Source organism: Dermochelys coriacea, chromosome 1 (assembly GCF_009764565.3).
Source record: "Dermochelys coriacea isolate rDerCor1 chromosome 1, rDerCor1.pri.v4, whole genome shotgun sequence".
In the NCBI taxonomy this organism is placed as follows: Eukaryota; Metazoa; Chordata; order Testudines; family Dermochelyidae; genus Dermochelys; species Dermochelys coriacea.
The window spans coordinates 39897811-39918765 of NC_050068.2; the positions used below are offsets into that span (position 1 = coordinate 39897811).

General features: G+C 45.7%; 1 protein-coding gene across 1 annotated transcript; it reads left to right on the top strand.

The window, feature by feature from the left end:
• The first annotated feature begins 1095 nt into the window (after positions 1–1095).
• On the top strand, positions 1096–20223 carry IL17D (interleukin 17D). The gene is made up of 3 exons (XM_038388156.2): positions 1096–1621; positions 2158–2456; positions 18693–20223. The coding sequence occupies exons 1-3, from the start codon at positions 1607–1609 to the stop codon at positions 19009–19011; spliced, it is 633 nt and encodes a 210-aa protein (XP_038244084.1). The 5' UTR covers positions 1096–1606; the 3' UTR covers positions 19012–20223.
• Positions 20224–20955: the final 732 nt, after the last annotated feature.

The following is a 20955-nucleotide window of genomic DNA, read 5'->3' on the forward strand; positions in this document are numbered from 1 at the left end:
ATGCCTCCCAGCCCAAAAGACTGGTAAAACATATTGGATACTGCACATATCCTGCCAAGTTTCAACCCTGCATCCCTCAATTCTACAGTCTAAATGCAAGAACAATGATGCAGCCCTTAGTGCATCAAAAATCCAGACTGTTCAGCAAAGTAGTACAGCAGCACAACACAAGATTTGTGGTTTTTTTTTATAAATTCCAATCTCAGCTACTTAAAGAAGTGCAACTGCTCCAAATTCACTGAAAAAAAAAATCCAGACCCCCCAATTTACCCCTCTTCAGTGGCTCTGCAAAGACACATAGCCAGCACCTGGAGCCTATTATTTTGGGGCATCAATCCCCCCAGATTTTACCATCAAAATAGATAACTGAAAGCGAAGCTTCTGGCACAACCCCATGTAAGATCAATGCACAAGCATATGAGACACCTGGACCATGCCAAATGCAGAATTTTTGGGGCCACAAACCTCTAAATTCTACTACATAGAGACCAAGTGCAGCAGCTCCTGGCCCCATATGAAATGCTCCTCCTGGCACACTTGAAAAGCCCACATATGTGCCTGGATCCAGGAGGGCTGTACCTATTTTTCCATTTAGGCCCACAAAGTGTTTCTGTCTGGTTAGACCGGGATCTTGTACATTAAAGGACTCTATTCCAAACTACTGTGTTCCAGAGAAGCTATAGCAGCCCAGAGCTCCTATCTTGATCTTTCTAGATACAGCTAAATTGCAAACCACCACCCTTACATTTTGCAGAGGGACTGATCACATTAGGTGTGGTAGCCCCAGTAGCTGGCTCTTGTCTTGAGTGAACTTTTCAAAGCAGTGTCGGGGACTGAGACCTCTTTAAATTAATTTTAAACACCTTTCAGCTGAATGCTGGAATCAGCAGGATCTACGGTGCAGCGGCGCACAGGTTTTTCAGGTGAAGTAGGAGTGGCTCGGTTTCTTTTCTATGGCCATTGTACAGATTGCGATTTGGGGCCCAAAAGCGCCCAATCCCTCTAGATCCAGGGGCCGTCACTGAATTTTTGTGGCGCTCGCGCCTGTTTTCTGGGTGCAGTAGGAGCAGCTGGACGTGTTCCCTGTTCAAACATCAGAATTTGCAGGTTAGGGCCCAAAGTATGGCGGGATCCAGCAGCAGCCAGGGGCCGGATCCCGGTTTTTGCAGTGCTCATGCTCCGGATGCAGCGGGAGGCGGGAGCATCAGGAGCAATTAAGCGGAGTCTCTATTTTGACGGTACAATTTAGGGGCTTGGGTTTTGACACGGGCAGCATCTGGCAGGATCCAGGTAGATCCAGCTGTTCCCTTCTCCTGGCACAGCTCAGCGCAGCGGCCTTGGGCGCTTGCCATATTCGGCCACGGGCGCGGTGACCACCCCCACCCCGTACGCCGGGACAGGCGAGCTCGAGGCTTTGAAAATTCGCCTCCGCTGGGAGCGTCTAAAATGTTCTTGGCACCCGGGGCGCGGGGCGCTGCAGCGAGACGCGGGGCGCGGGGCCAACATTCGCTCCAGCTCCTCCACCGCGCGAGGCCGAGTCTCCGACACCCCGGCGCTGCCATCGGCGTGCTCCCGCGGCCGGGCTCGCCTGAGAGCCAGCCCCACCATGCAGCGAGGCCAGGTAAGGGGGAGGGGGGGCCAACAGCTCCGTTCTAGGGGGCCAGGGAAAGCAGGCGATCGGGCAGACACTGCTAGTTCCCTCTCTTGCGACCACTCCTTCCGCCCTCCCCCCGGACGGTCTTTTGCCAGCTGATGCCTTGGGGCTCGTTCCTGTTTGGCGCGGGCTGATTCAGAGCCAGCGTCCCCGGGGGGGGGCAGTAAAAGTTGCCGCGCTCCAGAGCCGATGCGTTTGCAGACGGCTGGGATGAGCTGGAACCGGCGGGAGGATCTGGAGGCAGAGCCCGCCTGCCCCAGCGGAGCTGCGCTCTCGCTCGGTGCCAGGGGAGCGGCGAGATCTGTGCAGGGCGGGCCCCTCTAGGAAAGCTCAGCGACCCAGCTCTGCGGGCTGGAGGAGGGAGGGCTGCGCTGCATTCGGGGATAGCGACGTGCCCCAACTCCCACGAGTCGCCCTGCTGCAGCCCCCTGTCCCCGTGGCTTGCAGGGGCGGGCAGGGCAGCAGCCCACGAGGAAGCGTCGTTTCTCGTTGTGTTGTTATAGGGCTGGGTGCTGCTGGCAGCTCTTCTCATTGCTGGGCTGGGTCACCCCGCATCCGAGGCCTTCAAGATGAACAGGCGCCCCGTGCGGACTCGAACCTGCGTCGACCGGCCGGAGGAGCTGCTGGAGCAGCTCTATGGGAGGCTCACCGCGGGCATGCTCAGCGCCTTCCACCACACTCTGCAGCTGGAACCGCAGGAGAAAGACCATAACGTGAGCTGTCCGGCAGGGGGCAGAGCAGCCAGTGAGAAAAAGTACCGCCTCCCTATTAACCTGCACAGCGTCTCCCCCTGGTCTTACAGGTGACTAGAGCTTCTATTTACTTTGCTACACTCCCAAGGGTGGCACAAGCCAAGGGTGGGGATTATTGGGGCCACCACTGCCATTGTCTTCTTCATGAGCTGTTTCTTGTCAGACCAGAGCTGTTCCCCTGGCACAGGGCACAGCAAAGGCGGGTTGAGAAGGAAGGTTGGAATCAAGACAGGATATCTTTCTGGGAGATAAGCTCTAGCCCAGTAGCAAGTTGTGCAGAAATTGCTGAGGCAAGGCTCATGTGGTTCATATTATGCAGGAGGTCAGACTAGATGATCATAATGGTCCCTTCTGGGCTTAAAATCTATGCTTCTGAAAACCTGAGATCCCTTAATTAACATGCAAAAAGGTTTTCTGTAACTTTGTGGCATGATTCTACTTTTCACGTAAGGACCTAGCTCCATTCAGACAAGCCTCCCGATACAGAGGTGTGTTGAGCATCAGAGTCTCTGAGACACGGGTGGCCAACCTGAGCCTGAGAAGGAGCCCGAATTTACCAATGTACTTTGCCAAAAAGCCACAGTAATATGTCAGCATCTCCCCCATCAGCTCCCCTACCCAGCTCCCAGGGCCTCCCACCCACCGGCAGCTCTGCCAATCAGCCCCTCTCCCTCCCTCCCTCCCCACACCTCCTGATCAGCTGTTTCCTGGTGTGCAGAAGGCTCTGTGGAGGGGGAGGAGGAGCAAGGGCACTGCAGGCTCAGGGGAGGGGGCAGGAATGGATGGAGTTGGGGGAGGGCCTGTGGCAGAGCCAGGGGTTGAACAGTGAGCACCCCCCGGCACATTAGAAAGTTGGCTCCTGTTGCTCCAGCCCCAGAGTCGGTGCCTATACAAGGAGCCTCATATTAACTTCTGAAGAGCCACATGTGGCTCCGGAGCCACAGTTTGGCCACCCCTGCTCTAAGAGAATGTCTCACAATAATTTGCACATGGACTAGTGATGCTGGAACACACGAGAGTTTAAACTCTTGGAGTGAAATCCTGGCCCTATGGGTGCTTTGCCATGGGCTTCAATGGGGCCAGGATTTTACCCCTAACATTGACAATACTGTAATGTCAAGTTCCCTTGTTCCTCCCAAGAAAAAGGCTGAAGCCCACTCACTACCCCAGGAGTCATTTTGACTTTCCTTTGATGCCTCAATTGTGTGTGAATGGCCTGGCCTGCTGCGCTGCAGTGACAGAAGAACTAAGTGAAGGGCCGAAGGCTGGGTTCAGGAGCATTGATCTGAGGTGTGAGGAATCGTCTTGGGGAGCACAGTGGTTAAAAGATATTAGAAAGAAACAGACAAATGGCTTTAAAGAGATAAAATATGCTAGAAAATAGTGCAGGTAAAAATATAAAGCTGCCAGAGAAATGCATCAAACAGGCTAAAAAGAGAAGTGAACAAGAAAATGGAGTTGACATTACGTTTTTTTTTTCTTAACTAGAAAGTTTTTCACCACCATTCTGCCCCATGCAGAATCAACTCCCTCCTATAAAACTGCATCCAAGAATCCCCCATGATTTTGCAGCTGTTCCATGGAGGTACACGCCCACAATTGGTCAAGTCAGCCTGTAGTTTAGTGGCACTTTTACACTTCTCATTGAAACGAAGCTTTATACCAGATGGGACATTATATAGATGCCGTTTGGAAAGGGAACATTGGTTATGAATTCCACAATCTTTACAGTTTAATAAATTGCACCTTTTGAAAGAAAGCATCTGACTGGGTGTCAGAGCCCACGACAGTGTAGGAATCTGATATAACCACAGGGACTAAGGAACAGTAACCTCTTCAGTGAAGAGCTCTGAATTTTCAGTACATTTATTTTTTCAGTTACAGCAGGAAATAACAGATACGTACATGAGAGAAATGTGGGGTGGAAACATGACTCGATTACCTAAAATTTCACTGAAAATAAATAAAGGAAATCCAATCCAAGGTAAAGATAAACATTTAGGAGGCATTTGGCCTTTAGCAGAGAAAATAAACTATGAAGAAAGCAGGAGCAGAACACCAACAATGGTGGGAACCATTAATATTTTAGATGATTTCCTCAGAGAGAGAGAGACATTACAGTGAACTTAAAAAAATCTGTTACTAAATAAAGAAAAGCTACCATATCCTAAAGTGCAGTTATATTCTGAATGGTGACTTAGGCCTTGTCTACACTAACAAGGTCTGTCGATCTAAGTTACGCTAGTTAAGGTACACAAGTTACGTAACTGAAGTCGACATAGCTTAGATTGACTACACCGCACTATGCCGGCGGGAGACACTCCCCTGTTGACACAGCTTCCGTCTCTCAGGGAGGTGGAGTACTGAAGTCAACAGGAGAGCACTCTCCCATCTACTTATCGCGGCTTCATCAGACCTGCTAAATTGACGCCGCTGCATCTATCGCAGCAGTGCCGATTTAGCCCGTAGTGAAGACAAGCCCTCAGTATCAGCAAAACCACAGGGCTTCATGTTTGGCTCTCAAGGTCTTCCATACCATAGCTGAAACTCGGAAATAAAAAAGTGTTTTTCCTAACTGCTGGTCCTGAAGACAGCCTGGAATCTGAAATTTAGGTCCACGTTGTCCTTTGTGTAGATTATTCCTGTGTAGGGGTTGGTAATGCCACCTGAGCTTTCCTTTTGGGGTAGCCACTCTCACTATGACAGAAGGGGTTTTCCCACTGAAACTCAGCGATTTTGAGAAATCCAGAAAAGATCAGGATGAGGAGGCAGGAGGCCCTGTGCTTTCACAGTGCCTTGATTTAGGTTAGAAACCCCCATGGGGCTATGGGTGATAATCCTGTTGAGTAACAAAAATATTTAAAAATAAATAGTAGCAAAAGAGTGCGCATGGAGACAGCATAACCATGTGAGCCTGGATTTCATAGCAGTTAGTGTCCTTAAGCCAGACCACTGTCCTGGGATCTAAAACGCATCCGAGTGCAACATGTGCCATGTTTACAGTTATGATGTTCCAAGGAGATACCCTCACATTCCCCACTGCAAACGCTGTCTCCAGGGGTTGGCTCCTCTGTCTCAGGATGCCAGGCCACACACAAAGAAATAAAATAAAATGAGAGTTTTTTAAAGCATTGAAAATAAGCCATGATCCTGCCCTCTGTACTTATCTGGGTGTTGTGCCTGAAGAAGGAATGGAGGACTCGGTCCTTTATTTTCAATCTTCTAAAAGAAGATTGTGAACAACAGAGAGTTAAAAACAAGCCCAAACCCAAAAGACCTTGTATTTCTCTTTAAATTTCATATGTGCTCCCATTATGATGCCCTGAGTGAAGGACAAAGTCAGAGTCGTGCAGCGGTCTTGAAGATAAAAATACCACCTCATTAGGGACCTCCAATAAATATTTACTTTGTGGCATGTTCCCTGATTGCTTTTAGCTCAAAAAATAATCCTATGTGAGATAAAAACAGTTCATTTGCTCAATGAGGCCTTTATAGACAAACTAATATATTTAGGAATATTACATTTTCTTGTAAACATTGAGGATTTTTTTTATAGCTACATAAAAAATTCACAGAAACCCCAAATATGTTGAAATGCTGAGACTAGCACATACCAATAACTTAACTAACTCACGCTCATTTGTTCTGCCATATATTGGTCCTCTCAGGATGTTGGTCTACCTGGGATAAGAACAACAAAGCGAGGCCTCAATTCTGCCATCGTACCGGCGTAGGCAGACTTCTTTGATTTCAGTGGAGCTCAGCACGGGCACAGCAATCTGTCCACCCAGCACCAATCACAGGCATGGGGCCAGTATTAGGAAAAGGGGGATCAGAAAGCCATAAATCCACTGCACTCTCCTCCAGACATTTCAGACTATGCCAGTCAGACAGCCCCAACCTTTCTCTAGCCATTCAAGTAACCCTAGACTTTTAATATTTATTCACAGTATTGTATTACTGTGTCACCTAGGAGCCCCAGTCTGGGGCCAGGACCCCAGGGTGCTAGGCACTGTACAAACAGAACAAAAAGACCCTCCCTGCCCCCAAGAGATTACAAGCTATTCTTGATATAAGACAAGGGACAAAAGATGGATACAGTCAGACGAGGAGCACAAGGAAACAGTGAGACAGTATTGGTTAGTGTGAGGAGCAGTGGTCTCTGCATATCATTGGCCTCACACTTTTTGTCGGCATCATGGCAAAGGAGAATTCTGAGGAGGGTTTTGAAAGAAGACAATGAGGTAGCTTTGGGGATGTTCATGGGGAGCCTCCCAAGCCTGAGGGGGCAGCTTGGGAAAAAGTGTTGAATAACAGAGAAGCTCCCCATGTTTTATAAGGACTGATTTTTATTTTTAGTTTAAATTTTCAGTTGGAGCTCATAATGAAGGCAAAAGAATGTTTGAAAGTAATACATGATTGGAGGGGAATCCTGGCCCAGTGATGCAGAGACCTAGCATTCACTGCCTAAAAATAAATCTAATTGGCAGGAAAATTTGCCTGATATTCAGACTTTTATTAGATCATTACAATAATGGGGCTCCAGGAGCCATCATAAGACAAACAATAAAAATGTATTATCTTATTTAAGACATGTATTCTCTTGTCCTCTACTGTCTATGGTGCTGTAAATTCTTAATGTCAGCCTATGATTTTATAGACATCTGAGGCCAGAAGGGATTATTAGCTCATCTAGTCTGGCCTCCTATGTATCGCAGGCCATAGAATTTAACCCCGTAGTGCCTGAATCCAGTCCGTAACTGTTTGAGCAATAGCATATCTTTTAAAAGAATATGCAATCTTGATTTAAAGATTTCAAGTGATGAAGAATCCACCACACCCCTGGGTAAATTGTTGCAGTGGTTAACTAGCTTCGCAAGTGCCACCCAAATATTTCCTCTCCCTCCTTGATGTTTTCATTCTTTGAGTCATTGTACACAATGATCATCCCCACTTTAGAAGTCTCTTAGCCAAGCTTCTCTCTAACTTTCCTTGCAAGCCACTGCCCGCCACCTCTCTGACCTTCATGTGTTGCTCTGTTCTAAATTTCTGCTAAGTTGCCAGTGTTTTTCTGGTGGCAGGGTGCCCTGAAGTGAGTTCAAGGTGTGATCACACTGATGCTGCATGCAGAGGGATTGTTCCTTCCCCTACTCCATGACATGATACCACTGAACATGCAGTCTAAAAGTGCTCAGATTATACCACAAACACATTATCACCCAGAAGTCTAACAGCCTTAGTGCTCTCCAGTTTTCTCTCTGCCATTCAAGAGCTACATTATAGATTTTTCTTTTTCTTTCCAGGTGCATTAGCTTAGTTTTTCTCAAACTTATGTTTCTGCCCCTGATTTTAATCTGTCTGGGATCTTTGGTATTATTTCTCTGTCTTCATTTGACATTTGCAACAGCTCCCCATGCAGCAGCATCTGCAGATTTCATTATGAACATCCTGTTTTTACCCCCATCATGAATTCTATCCCCCATCATTAATAATTAAGAGGTTAAGTCAGTCCCGGCCTACCTCCAAGCCCTGCAGTACTTCCCAGGGCACCTGCCCCCAGCTCAGCACACTGCCATTTATCACAGTTCCTTGTTTAATCTCTCAGTTCATATGACAGCTTTCCAAGCCAAACCACCTGGGATTTGTCATATAAGAGTTCCTGAGAAAGAATCAAATGCTGCACTGAAATTCTAATGTCTGACGCTCACCTACCATATCCCCTCATCCAAGTGTGTAATTCTATATCCAGCTACACAGATATATTTTCAAAGCAATCGACTTAGGCTGGAAGGATGCATGCACGATCCATCTGCAGCCTCTTCCCTTGTCTTTGTTTTGCACTTATTACTGCTTTCCTATCCTTTGGTCCTTCATTTGCTTATACAAACATCAAGACTTGCATCATTTTTGGCTTGCTACCCCTCAGAAACACACGAGTTACCATATGGATCACACCATAGGCCCATCTGGTCCAGGATCTCGCTGCTGGCAGTACCTAACCCGTGGTGCTTCAGGGGGAGGTTTTTGGAGAGGGAATGCATAAAGTACATCTGCCTGATATTGAAATCCCACCCTGCTGGCCAAAGAAGATCAATATACGACCTGTAGTATGAAATTTAATTACCCATATCACTCTGTTACTTTGCAGAGCTATAAAGAGCCTGTAAACTGAAGTCACTAAATGAAAGTCAATGGGAATTGAGCACGCTCAGGATCCCACTGGATTTGCTGAGCACTTCACAAGATGGGGCCCAGAATTATCCATACCTTTTAAAATGACACCAACTGCAAGAGCTCCTGTCAACAGTGAGCCCTGTAGGTTGCCTATGGTCTAAATGGTCATAGTTCTACTCAAGGACTGCTCTTCCTTTCTAATGATATTACATGGATATGCATTGGAGTCAACAGACATCTGCTTTTAGGAGGAGCTGGCAAGCCCTCTGCTTCTTGGTCATTGCTCAAGTTTAGCACTGCTTCAGAAACATTGGTACTAGTGCTTGGTTTGCCACCTGCAGAGTGCTGCTTGCCCTGAAAAGGAGGGGCTGCGCCCACTTAAAGTAAGAAAATCCCCACACACTAAATTTGTATCAACAGATACATGAGCAACTTTCTTCATGTGAGCAGAGCCGCTCAACACGAGTAAAGTTACACACAACTAAATGTTTGCTGGATCTGATCTTCAATCTAGGAATCATGGTATATCCTGGTCTCCCTGACATCCATGGCAAAACTTCAGTTACTTGTGGATGCATGAAGCATTCCACTAAGGCAGGTGTATTAATCAGATTCACTTTTATCCTCCAGCATATAAATAGTGGGTTTCAGAGTAGCATCCATGTTAGTCTGTATTTGCAAAAAGAAAAGGAGTACTTGTGGCACCTTAGACACTAAGAAATTTATTTGAGCATAAGCTTTCGTGAGCTACAGCTCACTTCATGGATGCATCCGATGAAGTGAGCTGTAGTTCACGAAAGCTTATGCTCAAATAAATTTGTTAGTCTCTAAGGCGCCACAAGTACTCCTTTTCTTTTTGCATATAAATAGTGTAATAATCATTTGTAGCGGATTGGTAGGAATGTATTCAAGTCCCTCCAAAAAATCCATTTCTCCCTGAGTCCCATGAGAAGTGGCTAGATACATTACACAAAAATAACCATGAAGTCCCTCTCACCTCTGGATTCCCCAGTATAGCCTCTTCTGTGTCTGTCTCTTAGGACCCAATCCTGCATCAGGATCAGCTTCTGCAGCCCCCAGGACTGGGAGAAAGTGTCCATACTAGTGGATTCTGAAGCAGGTTTGAGGCCTTAGACTTCCTTTATTTTTGTGTTCTGTACAATATCCAACACATTGTCATTGCTAATGAAATAATCACTATCTCCTTTTTACAACATACTTAAAGGTTGTTACTTCAGCAGTGGGTTACATAGTAAGATATACCGTAAGATAAATACATTAACAAACATCTCCAAAATTTCCTAAACAGGAGCTAAATTGCTGGGTTCCTCTTGGCCATCCTATTCCCCCACTGAGTCCTGCTGAATAACACTTAGTAAAACAAAATATTTAAGGTAGAGTCAGATGGAACTTTGCTACAGCAGCACCAATTGTGATTTGATTTCCTCTTGGAGCCTTCTCCTGCTTCCCCTTTTGCATCCAGAGAAGGTGATAAATATCCTTTACTTTCTAATGCCCTCTTCTTCATACAGCATATGCGCTTATTATAATCTAATGTTTAGTCATCCCTTTCCCAGGTGATAATGGTTTTTGTTAGTGTGTTTGTTTTGTTTTTTACAAATGATTTTTCTCTCTATAAAAATGCCAGTTTTAGTGCTCATGTATTTAAAATTCTAGTAAAGAATTACAGGAAAAATCAATCTTCATCTTTGCTAAAGCTCAGGCTGTCTTAAAAAACTGCAATACTTTTAAAAAAATTATATAAGGGAAGGTATTTTTCTTGTGAGTAAACTTCCATTGACTTTTTCAAGCACCATATCCAGGACATTTTACAGAGTTCAGCATTATTGTACAATATAGTGGAATAGCACAGAGGTGCAGCAGAACACAAATCTGCTATTAATCAGATCCTTATTTTAATGCATCTGTGTAATGATCAGCTGGATCTTATCAGAGTTCTAGAATGCAGAGCATCCTCCCATTACTGAACATTCTGACCAATTTACATGATGGAGATTTCAATGCTGCTAGTTTTGTTATGGAGAGGTACCTTTCTCTACTGGAGGTGTTGCTAGGATTCTTTCATTAACTCACTTTACACTTAATTTGTTTTACATATATATTGGGCCAACTCACTGATGGTGTAAATGGACACACTGACACTGACTTTGCAATCCCACAGGGTTGCACGTGCTCATCCCAGCACTGAATCTAACCAAGTGCATGTACAGCGTTCAGAAATTGTGAAGTGCAATACAAGTGATAAAGTATGATTTTGAAGATCACCTACAGGCACTGCACTATAGGACAACTAGATCTTTAGACAAGTCAATGCTTTGCAAGTGTTGCCGCTTCTGACAAAGTGGCCTTTCAAAGCTTGCAATCATACTAAGCAAACAGCAGGAAGTTTGCTTTTCACTGGGAGCTCTCAAACAGGGTCACAAGAAAGAGTAAAGCCAAAAACTAGTCACATTTCACCAGCCACTTCAGTTCAGTAGGGAATTTAAATTTATTTAGACCAAACATTAAACACAGCATCTGTGTAAAGCTGACTGCCAGGAGATCATTTCTGTACGTTTGGACTGCTGTCTAAAGGCCAGTTAGCGTTAACCACCAATAACACACTGATTACGTGGTCACATCTTTAGTCACATGTGGGAAAGCGTTCATGTGAAATTAGAGCATTCCCCCAACCTATTCTGTACTGATACTTCTTATAAACAAATAAAACATTTTTAGTCCTTTTCTAGGGAAAGAAACTAGTTTGTTATGAATTGAAATCCTATGAGCGATGGAGCTACACTGATTTGCCACAGTTGAGGATGTACCTGGACCCTGTGCATGAACATTCATGTTCTACACATGAGTACAGGAACAGGTGTGCAGTGGCACAGATTGTATGAAAGGAAGACATTAAAACGGACAGACTTTTCATGACAGCAGCCTCTGATCAATTCAAACCAAAGGAGGCATAGCACAGAAAGACAATAAGGCTTTACAGTAAAGGTTTCCTATTAAGATTTGGGCTGAAGCCTCAGAAACTTGGATCCAGATTCAAAGTTCAGGGACATTGGGGTCCAGAATATAGCTTCAGTTCTGGTCTGGCTCCAAAACCTTTCCAGAATTTGGATCCAGGCTTTGGCTCAGAATCAGCTTGGATTTCTTCCATTCCTTTTACTACTATGGAGCTAGGGTAGCAACCCCACAGTTCAGATTGTAAGATGCCAGTCTGGAAGTGCTTTCGGGATCCAATAACAACCTAAATCAAGTGGCAGAGGTGTGTGACATAGGAATTACTGGTCACAGTTCCGTGTGAGGTGAAAGTTTTACATATATCAATGGAGGAGATGAAGATTATTCATCAGCCCCATTTTGCTGGCTCCAAATCTTTTTATTTCATGGTGATCTTACTTGTGGTAATCTTGAAACACACAGTTATTACCCAGAGAAAGAGAGCAGGTATAGTGGAGAAAGAGGAAGGTTGCAAAAGGCCTGTAATGCTGTTGACGTTTGAGTTTAAAGGAGTTATTCATGTTCTGTGGGAAAAGCCTACGCTTGAGAGACAACAACATACCATATGGTATAACTCAAACTATGCATCGATTGCCAAAATTTACTTTATTATGGGGTTGTTGAAATCAGTTGTGTTTCTGACTGAGGGGGATCCCTCCAGTCTACCCACAACCGCATGCTCCTTAAAATAAAGATACAACAACAGGCTGGGGCTTTTATATCTGGGAAGTGAGTGTAACCCTTGATCCTAGGCCTGTGGCATTCTGGGAAATGTAGTTCAGGAAACCAGTGTGAAGTCCAGCATGACAGCTTACAACTAGTTAATTTAGAGAATGTAAGGAAGTAATGAGTTACCTGATTAGTTTGCATCACACATGAGTAAATATCTTCATTCTTTTCAATGAAGAGGGAAATTTTAACTCTTATAGGAACACAGGAGTTTCCAGACTGGATCAGATTCGTGGTCCATCTAGGTTTGCACCCTTTCTCCAACAGTGGCCAACACCAGGTATTTCAAACAAAGGGACAAGAACCCCAGAGTAGGCAGATGTAAGGTAACCTGCCCTCCATGAAAGTCTAATCATGATGCCTTTTAGTTAGAGATTGGCTTAAATCCTGAGGCATGAGATTTTACCTCCCTTCCAATACTCTATTTTTACCATTAACTATTATAACTGGATATTCTTATTATCTGAATAAACATCCTACCCGTCTTTGACTCTTGCTAAGTTCTTATTCATAGATTCATAAATTCCAAGTCAAGAAGGGATCATTGTGATTAACTAGTCTGACCTCCTATATAACACAGGTCATAGAACTTCCCAAAGTGATTCCTAGCACAGATCTTTTAGAAAACATCCAATCTTGAGTTAAAAATTGTCAGTAATGGAGAATCCATCATGACCCATGGTAAAATGTTCCAATGGTTAATTACTCTCACTGCTGAAAATGTGTGCCTTATTTCCAGTCTGAATTAGTCTAGCTTTAACTTCCGGCCATTGGATTGTGTTATACCTTTCTCTGCTAGATGGAGGACCCATGATCACATATTTGTTCCCCATGTAGATACTTACAGACTAATCACGTCATGCCTTAACCTTTTCTTTGTTAAGCTAAATATAGTGATTGACTCAAGGAGCTCAATCTGAGGGTATAAAGAACAGGAGTACTTGTGGCACCTTAGAGACTATATACATATGGCATCTTGATTATCACTACAAAAGTTTTTTTCTCCTGCTGATAATAGCTCATCTTAACTAATTAGCCTCTCACAGTTTGTATGGTAACTTCCAACTTATCTGTATGTGTATATATATATATATATATATATATATATATATAAAATCTTACTATATGTTCCATTCTATGCATCCGATGAAGTGGGCTGTAGCCCACAAAAGCTTATACTCTAATAAATTTGTTAGTCTCTAAGGTGCCACAAATACTCCTGTTCTTTTTGAGGACATAGACTAACATGGCTGCTACTCTGAAACCAATCTTAGGGTATGTTTACACTGCCAGAGTTACAGCACCAGCAGTTACAGCACTGCTCAGAGAGAGCTGAAGGGAAACTGCTGTTGTGTATTCACAGTGTCAGCTGCCTGTGCAATAGCCTGTTCACACTTGCGGCACTTGCAGCGGTATTTGAAGTGGTGCACTCTGGGCAGCTATCCCACAGAGCATCTCTTCCTCTTCTGCCACTAATAGTTGTAGGTAGGTGGAGGGGGTCACGGGGCATCTTGGGTCCTGTCCCAATGCCCCATGATGCATTGCTTCACATTCCAGTAGTACCTGTGCTTTTGTCCACATTTGGCACCATCTTTCAACAGTTTGTGTACTGCGCGTGCTGCCTCTTCGGTCTGCAGGAATGGATCCCGCACTGCTGACCAATATGCTGTTCGTTCTCACTAACACGTCACGTGTGGCAGTGGAGTTATTCCTAAACTACAAAGGTAAAAGGAGTTTGTCATTGATCTTGCCACGTGTAGTAGCTACGACACAAATTGCTTGTGGTATTCACAGAGGTGCTGACCACAGTGAAACACCGCTTTTGGGCTTGGAAAACAAGCACTGAGTAGTGGGATCACATCGTCATGCACGTCTGGGATGATGAGTAATGGCTGCAGAACTTTCGGATGAGGAAAGCCACATTCAAGGGACTGTGTGATGAGCTCGCTCCAGCCCTGTGGTGCAAGGACACGAGAATGAAAGCTGCCCTGCCATTGGAGAAGCACATGGCGATTGCACTGTGGAAGCTGGCTATTCCAGACTGCTACTGATCATTTAACAGTTCAGAGTGGGAAAGTCGACCCGTTGGACTCGTATTGACGGAAGTGTGAAGGGCCATTAATCGCATCCTACTCCAAAAGACTGTGACTCTGGGCAACGTGTGTGACATTGTGGATGGCTTTGCACAAATGGGATTCCCTAACTGCGGAGGGGCGATAGATGGCCTGCATATTCCAATTCTCGCACCAGACCACCTAGCCACCAAGTACATTAATTGGAAGGGGTACATTAATCGGAATGGTTCTCCAGGTGCTTGTGGATCACCGTGAGTGTTTCATGGACATTAACGCAGGCTGGTCTGGAAAGATGCATGACACACACATCTTTTGGAACACTGGCCTGTTCAGGCAGGGTCTTCCGGACTAGAAGATCACCATAGGGGAAGTTGAAATGCCCACTGTGATCCTGGGGGACCCTGCCTATCCCTTAATGCCGTGGTTTATGAAGCCATATACGAGGCACCTTGACAGCAGTAAGACATGGTTCAACAACACACTGAGCAAGTGCAGAATGACTGTTGAGTGTGCTTTTGGCCGTTTAAAGGCCCACTGGCGCTGTCTATGTGGGAGGCGGGACCTGGCCGATGACAATATTCCTATGCTGATAGCCATGTGCTGTACGCTCAATAATATTTGTGAAGGGAAGGGTGAAAGCTTCAGTCAGGGCTGGACAGCGCCTGGAGGTTGAGTTTGAACAACCAGAGACTAGGGCTATTAGAGGGGCGCCATAAGGATCAGGGATGCCTTGAGGCAGAATTTGAAGCGGAAAGCCACTAATATTAGTTGCTATGCTTGGGAGTGCAGTGCTTGTAATGCTAGGAGGTGATTGTGATTGGTGCAGATGATGCACTATGAAGGTTTAAGAAAATTGCCTGTTGCTTTGCAGGATTCTGTTTGCTTTCGATTAATAGAATAATGATTGCTTTCAAACCAAAACAATTCTTTTATTAATAAACAACAACCAGAGGAGAGAGACAAACAAAAAAAACACATCAGCTCTGAGGGGGATGGGAGAAGGGAGGGTCCCAGAAGGAGGTGGGATCCCTGGACAATTAAAGATTTGTGTATGTCCAGGTATCCTATGCAACCTTCTCCTTTGGAGTACAGTGCAGCTGGTACTCTACTTCAGCAGGGCTAAACTGCAGAGGGACAGGTGTTGAGTGCAGTGGGTACTGGGAGTTCACAGGGCTGAACTGTGATGGGGGAGTAGAATGCCACGGGTACAGACTGGAGCCAGGAGGTTGATAAGACTGTGTTGGCAGTGTCTAGGGGGCACATTGAAAAGAGTTTTGCGACAGCACCTGGGAGGGGAGGGCGGACACGGAGCTGCTTGGTTTGCAGTGCTAGTAGAGCCTGGATCGTGTCCACTTGGCACTCCATAATGTTTAAGAGCTGCTCTGTGGCTTCGTTCTGGCATGCCGCATTCTCCTTTCGGTCCCTCTTCTTATTGTCCTGCCACTCCTTCAGTTTTTGTTTTTCGGCCGCAGAATGCATCATGACATCACGCAGAAAGTCCTCTTCAGGTCTTCGTGGCCGCTTTCTAATTCTGCGCAGCCATTCAGCCAGCGATAACAAAGAGGGAGGCTGGGCTCCCAAGATCATCTCTGTGAAGCCAAAATGCAACATTTTACAGAAGCAGTATTGTTTGCAACACACAGACCACCGATTCAGTGATTTAAAACACAGCCACTATTCACATCCTATCACTAACTGGCTGACCCCAGGCAAGCACACATGAGCCACAAGACTCCCAAAATGGTGAGTAACTGCCGGGACAGTGGAAATCAGTGTTACAGGACCATACTGTACACTGGGCATGTGGCTCTTGGAGAGCCAGCACTTTGCCGGGGGGGGGAGGCTTATAATCATTCCTGTCCCCACATTTTCCACAGGCTGTGTTCATTACGGAAGATATCTTACCTCTGAGGGTAAAGAGGAAATCAAGGGAGGGTCTTTTCCAAGACTGCAGCTTCCGCCCTGGCCTTTACGCAGCTCGCCTGTGTGCAGTAATAGTTGCCTCACCCCTGCACCCCGTGATGGCAGAGTGGTGCAGGAAAGTTACCCTTAATGGGGCAAGAAACAAATCAGCTCTTCCAAAGAACTTCCAGCAGCGGGTTGCCCAATATCTCCATTAGAGTTTCATGGAGATCTCTGAGGCAGATTCCTGTGAAGTGAGGGAGTCAATCAACACCTTGTTTCGCCGCTCTGAGTAGGCATGTGGTGGTACATGCATCATACACAGGCCTGCTTTCTGCAACCCTCCTGCCCCCAACAACTCGCTTCAGCGATTCCCAAAATCAAAGCCACTTACCAGGGGCCTCCTCTCCTGTTTGCTCTTCAAGCTCCGACAGCTGTGATGGGCTAGTCTCCTCTAGGGTAGAGAAGAGCTCCTGGCTGCATGCATCTCTGGCTTTCAAGTCGTCCTCTGCCTCTGGGTCCCACTCACACTCCACATCATTGTCCAAGATTTCCTCCTTCTGGCTCGGTCCACTCTCGACTGGCACGTGAGCCAAGGAAGAATCCACAGTGGCCTTCGCACTGAAGGTGGGGTCACCACCGAGTATCACGTCCAGCTCTTTGTAGAACTGGCAGCTCATGGGCACAGCACTTGTGGTAGGCGTTCCACAGCTCCTTCACTTTGACCCTGCACTGCAGTGTGTCCCAGTCATGGCCCCTTTCTGTCATACATCATGAAATCTGTCCATAGGTATCATAATTTCTATGGCTGGAGCATAGCTGGGACTTGACAGCCTCCTCTCCCCAGATGCTGATGAGGTCCAGCAGCTCGGCATTGCTCCAAGCAGGAGATTGCCTGGTGTGTGGAGCAAGCATGGCCTTCTGGAAAGATGCGCTGAGACCACTGCACGTGTCACCAAGCCAACAGGAAGGGGACTTTCAAAATTCCCAAGGAATTTAAGGGGTGGGGCTCATGGTTGGTCACCTGAGGGCAGGGCAGTAGAGTTCAAATCGATGACCAGAGAGGCAAGAACAGGCATTGTGGGACACCTCCCGGAGGCCAGTCGCAGCACTGTAATCGACCCGGGTGTCTACACTGGCACCGCGGCGCTGTAGTCCCAGCGCAGAAAGCTCCATGCCTCTCGTCGGGGTGGATTGTTACAGCCCTGCCACTGCAGTTTGTGGCTTGGCATTGTGTACACCTCAGGAGTTACACCGCAGAAAGCTGCTTTACTGCCCAGAAACTTGCCAGTGTAGACAAGGTCTAAGGCATATTGTCTAATCCTCTAATCATTCTTGTGGCTCTTTTCTGAACCCTCTCCAATTTATCAGCATCCTTCTTGAATGGTGGGCACCAAAACTGGAGATAGTATTTCAGCAGCAGTTGGACCAGTGCCAAACATAGAGATAAAATAACCTCCCTCTTCTTATTCAAGATTCCCCTGTTCATGCATCCCAGGGTCAAATTAGCTCTTTTGGCCACACTGTCACACTGGAGCTTGGGAATTTCTGTGGCTGACTGGCAGGCACATGCCATAGGCTACCCAAGAGCCTGGGCTCTCCACTCTGCCTGATTTGGAGCAGAGACTTGCCCCCAAGTCTTCCACATCCCCGGAGAGTACCCTAGTCACCAAGCGATTGGGCAGTCTGGGGCGCAGCTTTCACAGTCTCTCCTATTGAAGCCGTTCCCTTTGTATAAATAACGGGAACAGCTTCACCAGGCATGACTGGGCACTAGCTTCCCCGAATGCCCAATAGCCTAGGGGTTTGGTCACTCCCCTACCCTGCAGGAGACCTGGGTTCAAGTACTATGCCACCTCAGGCAGAGCAGAAGGCCTCTCACAGCCTGGGTGAGTGTCCTAACCGCTGGGAGATGAGGTGCGGGGAGGCTCTCTCTAATTGGTTATGAAAAGCAGCTGACCTGGCTAAGGTGCCTAACTCCAGGAGGGGGTTCAGGATATTTATACTGCAAAGCTGTGGATGCTCAAAACCCCGGTGAAAGAGAGCCCGAAGATTTGAACATGTTAGAGTCGCCTGTTGGTGTACCCCTTACCGTTGTGCTGAGTTCACGATTCCACACAGTTCCGTGTCCAACTGGCTCGATCTGACAGCTTTGGAAAATAAGGCAAGTCAGATCTCTGTGTCCCAGACCCTGATCAGTTCAGTCGCTGCCCAGCCCTTTTTCTTTCCACTTTACAAAACACAGCAACACGACTGCAATAGCTACAGCTAGTTTGCCTGGCAAAAATCCCAACACATTATATAATGTGATTTGATGTCAGCATTTGCTATAATGTTTTCCAGGTGGCTTACATAAAAGCATGAAATGAATATTTATTATTTACTTCCATGCAGAATTTCCTACGATCCCACAAGGTATCCCAAGTACATTCCTGAAGCATACTGTCTCTGCCAGGGCTGTCTCACTGGGACTTACGGCGAGGAGAATTTCCACTTCCGCAGCACCCCAGTGTACATGCCAACTGTCATCTTACGCCGCACTTCAGCTTGTGCTGGGGGGCGCTACGTGTACACAGAGGATTACGTCACTATCCCTGTGGGGTGCACTTGTGTCCCGGAGCAGGAAAAAGAGGCAGACAGTGTTAATTCCAGCATAGGTAAGCAAGAAATGAAGTTGTTGGTAAACCAGAATGACAAGCCAGAATCTGAATGAGAAGCATTCAAGGAACCCAGTGTACAACATTGGCTTCAAGTTAATATTTCACTGACTCAGGAGGTTATATAGCAATGGGGGGAAATAATTTTGTCTTTCTAACTACAACTGTTGCAGTTATAAGGGGGAGGCTGTGTTCAGTAGATTGTTACTCAGCCATGGCAGACAAGACACATCGAGTAAGAAAGATCTTTTCAAAGTTCAGCTTCTTTAAGTTTGTATTGTTTAAAGTTAAACACAATTTTATTATATCCTTGCTTATTTTGGATGAATTTTTAGAAGGGGCTATGTAACATACCAGCTACTTTCATAACAAACTACTGTTTGCAAATACTTTACAATAATTTTATAGTCTGTCTTTTGGTAATTCTATATAAAAGTCATTTAACTACTCCACATGTCCCATGTTAGCAGTAGAAAGGAAGCCAGTAATTCTGATTGCTGGGGTCCTCTTGTTACATTGCAGACTGTAAAACTCCAAGTGATGTTCTTGGCTACTACAACCATAGTTATTTAGAGTCTACAAAATGGGAAACCTTTGCCACTTAGTATTTTTCAACTGTGTTGGATTGCTAAAGTCATTCATACAATACTCAATAAAAGGAGACACTCATAAGAACATAAGAACGGCCATACTGGGTCAGACCAAAAGTCCAGCTAGCCCAGTGTCCTGTCTTCTGACAGTGGCCAATGCAGGTGCCCCAGAGGGAATGAACAGAACAGGTAGTCATCAAGTGATCCATCCCCTGTCACCTATTCTCAGCTTCTGGCAAACAGAGGCTAGAGACACCATCCCTGTCTGTTCTGGCTCATAGCCATTGATGGACCTATCCTCCATAAACTTATCTAGTTCTTTTTTGAATCCTGTTTTAATAAACTGAGTTAATAAACTGTCTTTATTATTGCTAAATTCTCCACGCTGCTACGAGTACAAAACCTGCTGATAAAACATTCACTAGAATGTTACAAAACTGTAATAATAATTTTTCTGATATGGTTTAACTCTTTCTAGTAGTAAAAAGACACATATATAATAAAGAGACAGACTCTGGGACACAAGTATTCTACATTATACCCCATTCCTTGTCAACCTCTCAATTGTTAGTCATGACAGCTGTATCCTGTAACTTTGCAAGCCTTCTCATGTTGACAATAAATCCCACTGAGGGAAAGTCAATAGTAAAGAGAACTAATGAAATTCAGCTATTTGTACATCGTGGGTTATTGTCTTTCCTGTGCATTATCAATAATTGGCTAACAACCCATGAAAGATTTATAATTATGTAGTTAGGGGCTCTGGAACAATTTGTATAGTGGGGTTGCTGATAACCATTAAACCAAATTGTAAACCCTTTATATGATGGAAACCCCTTCAAGCCAGGGGGTGTGGTAGCACCCCGAGCACTCCTAGTTCTGGCACCTGTGTATGTAGTAGCATTTGGTCTTATACCCCCCGCAGGCTACTGTCACTGGAAGGCAGTGAGATCTCATATTTTTGCAAAGGTCTGATGTTCTAGTTGGTGGACCTAACAGTGGTATCATATCCATACGTTGGTAACACATCCTAGCTGTTTGAAAGACTGTATGTCTCCCTCTCAAGGGGCCGTGACTCAGGCTGAATCAGCCAAGTGACTTCTGTAGCACAGACACACACTGTGTGACCACAGCCACCCAAGGAAGCTGCACTTGCCAGTGACGATGGCTCTCTCGACAGGGAGAGTAAGACAGAGCTTTTTCAGCAGGAGGCTCCTGACTGTGCAACTCCATTACAGAAGAGCTGAGGATGAATGTACTTGTGTAGTAATATGTTTGCTGCATCAACAACCTCAAAATTATACTTGGTCCATGCAGATGTTCTTTATATTAGACAGAGTGTCCAATGCCGGCAAGAAAGCAAGACACTACCCAGACCAACATTCCTTTTCTTGTATCCCCACAGTACAT

Bases quoted from the DNA above. Each gene is read 5' to 3' on its own strand.
- IL17D (XM_038388156.2), top strand. The intron at 2,457-18,692 runs GTGACTAGAGCT...ACTTCCATGCAG, and splicing joins GTCTCCCCCTGGTCTTACAG to AATTTCCTACGATCCCACAA.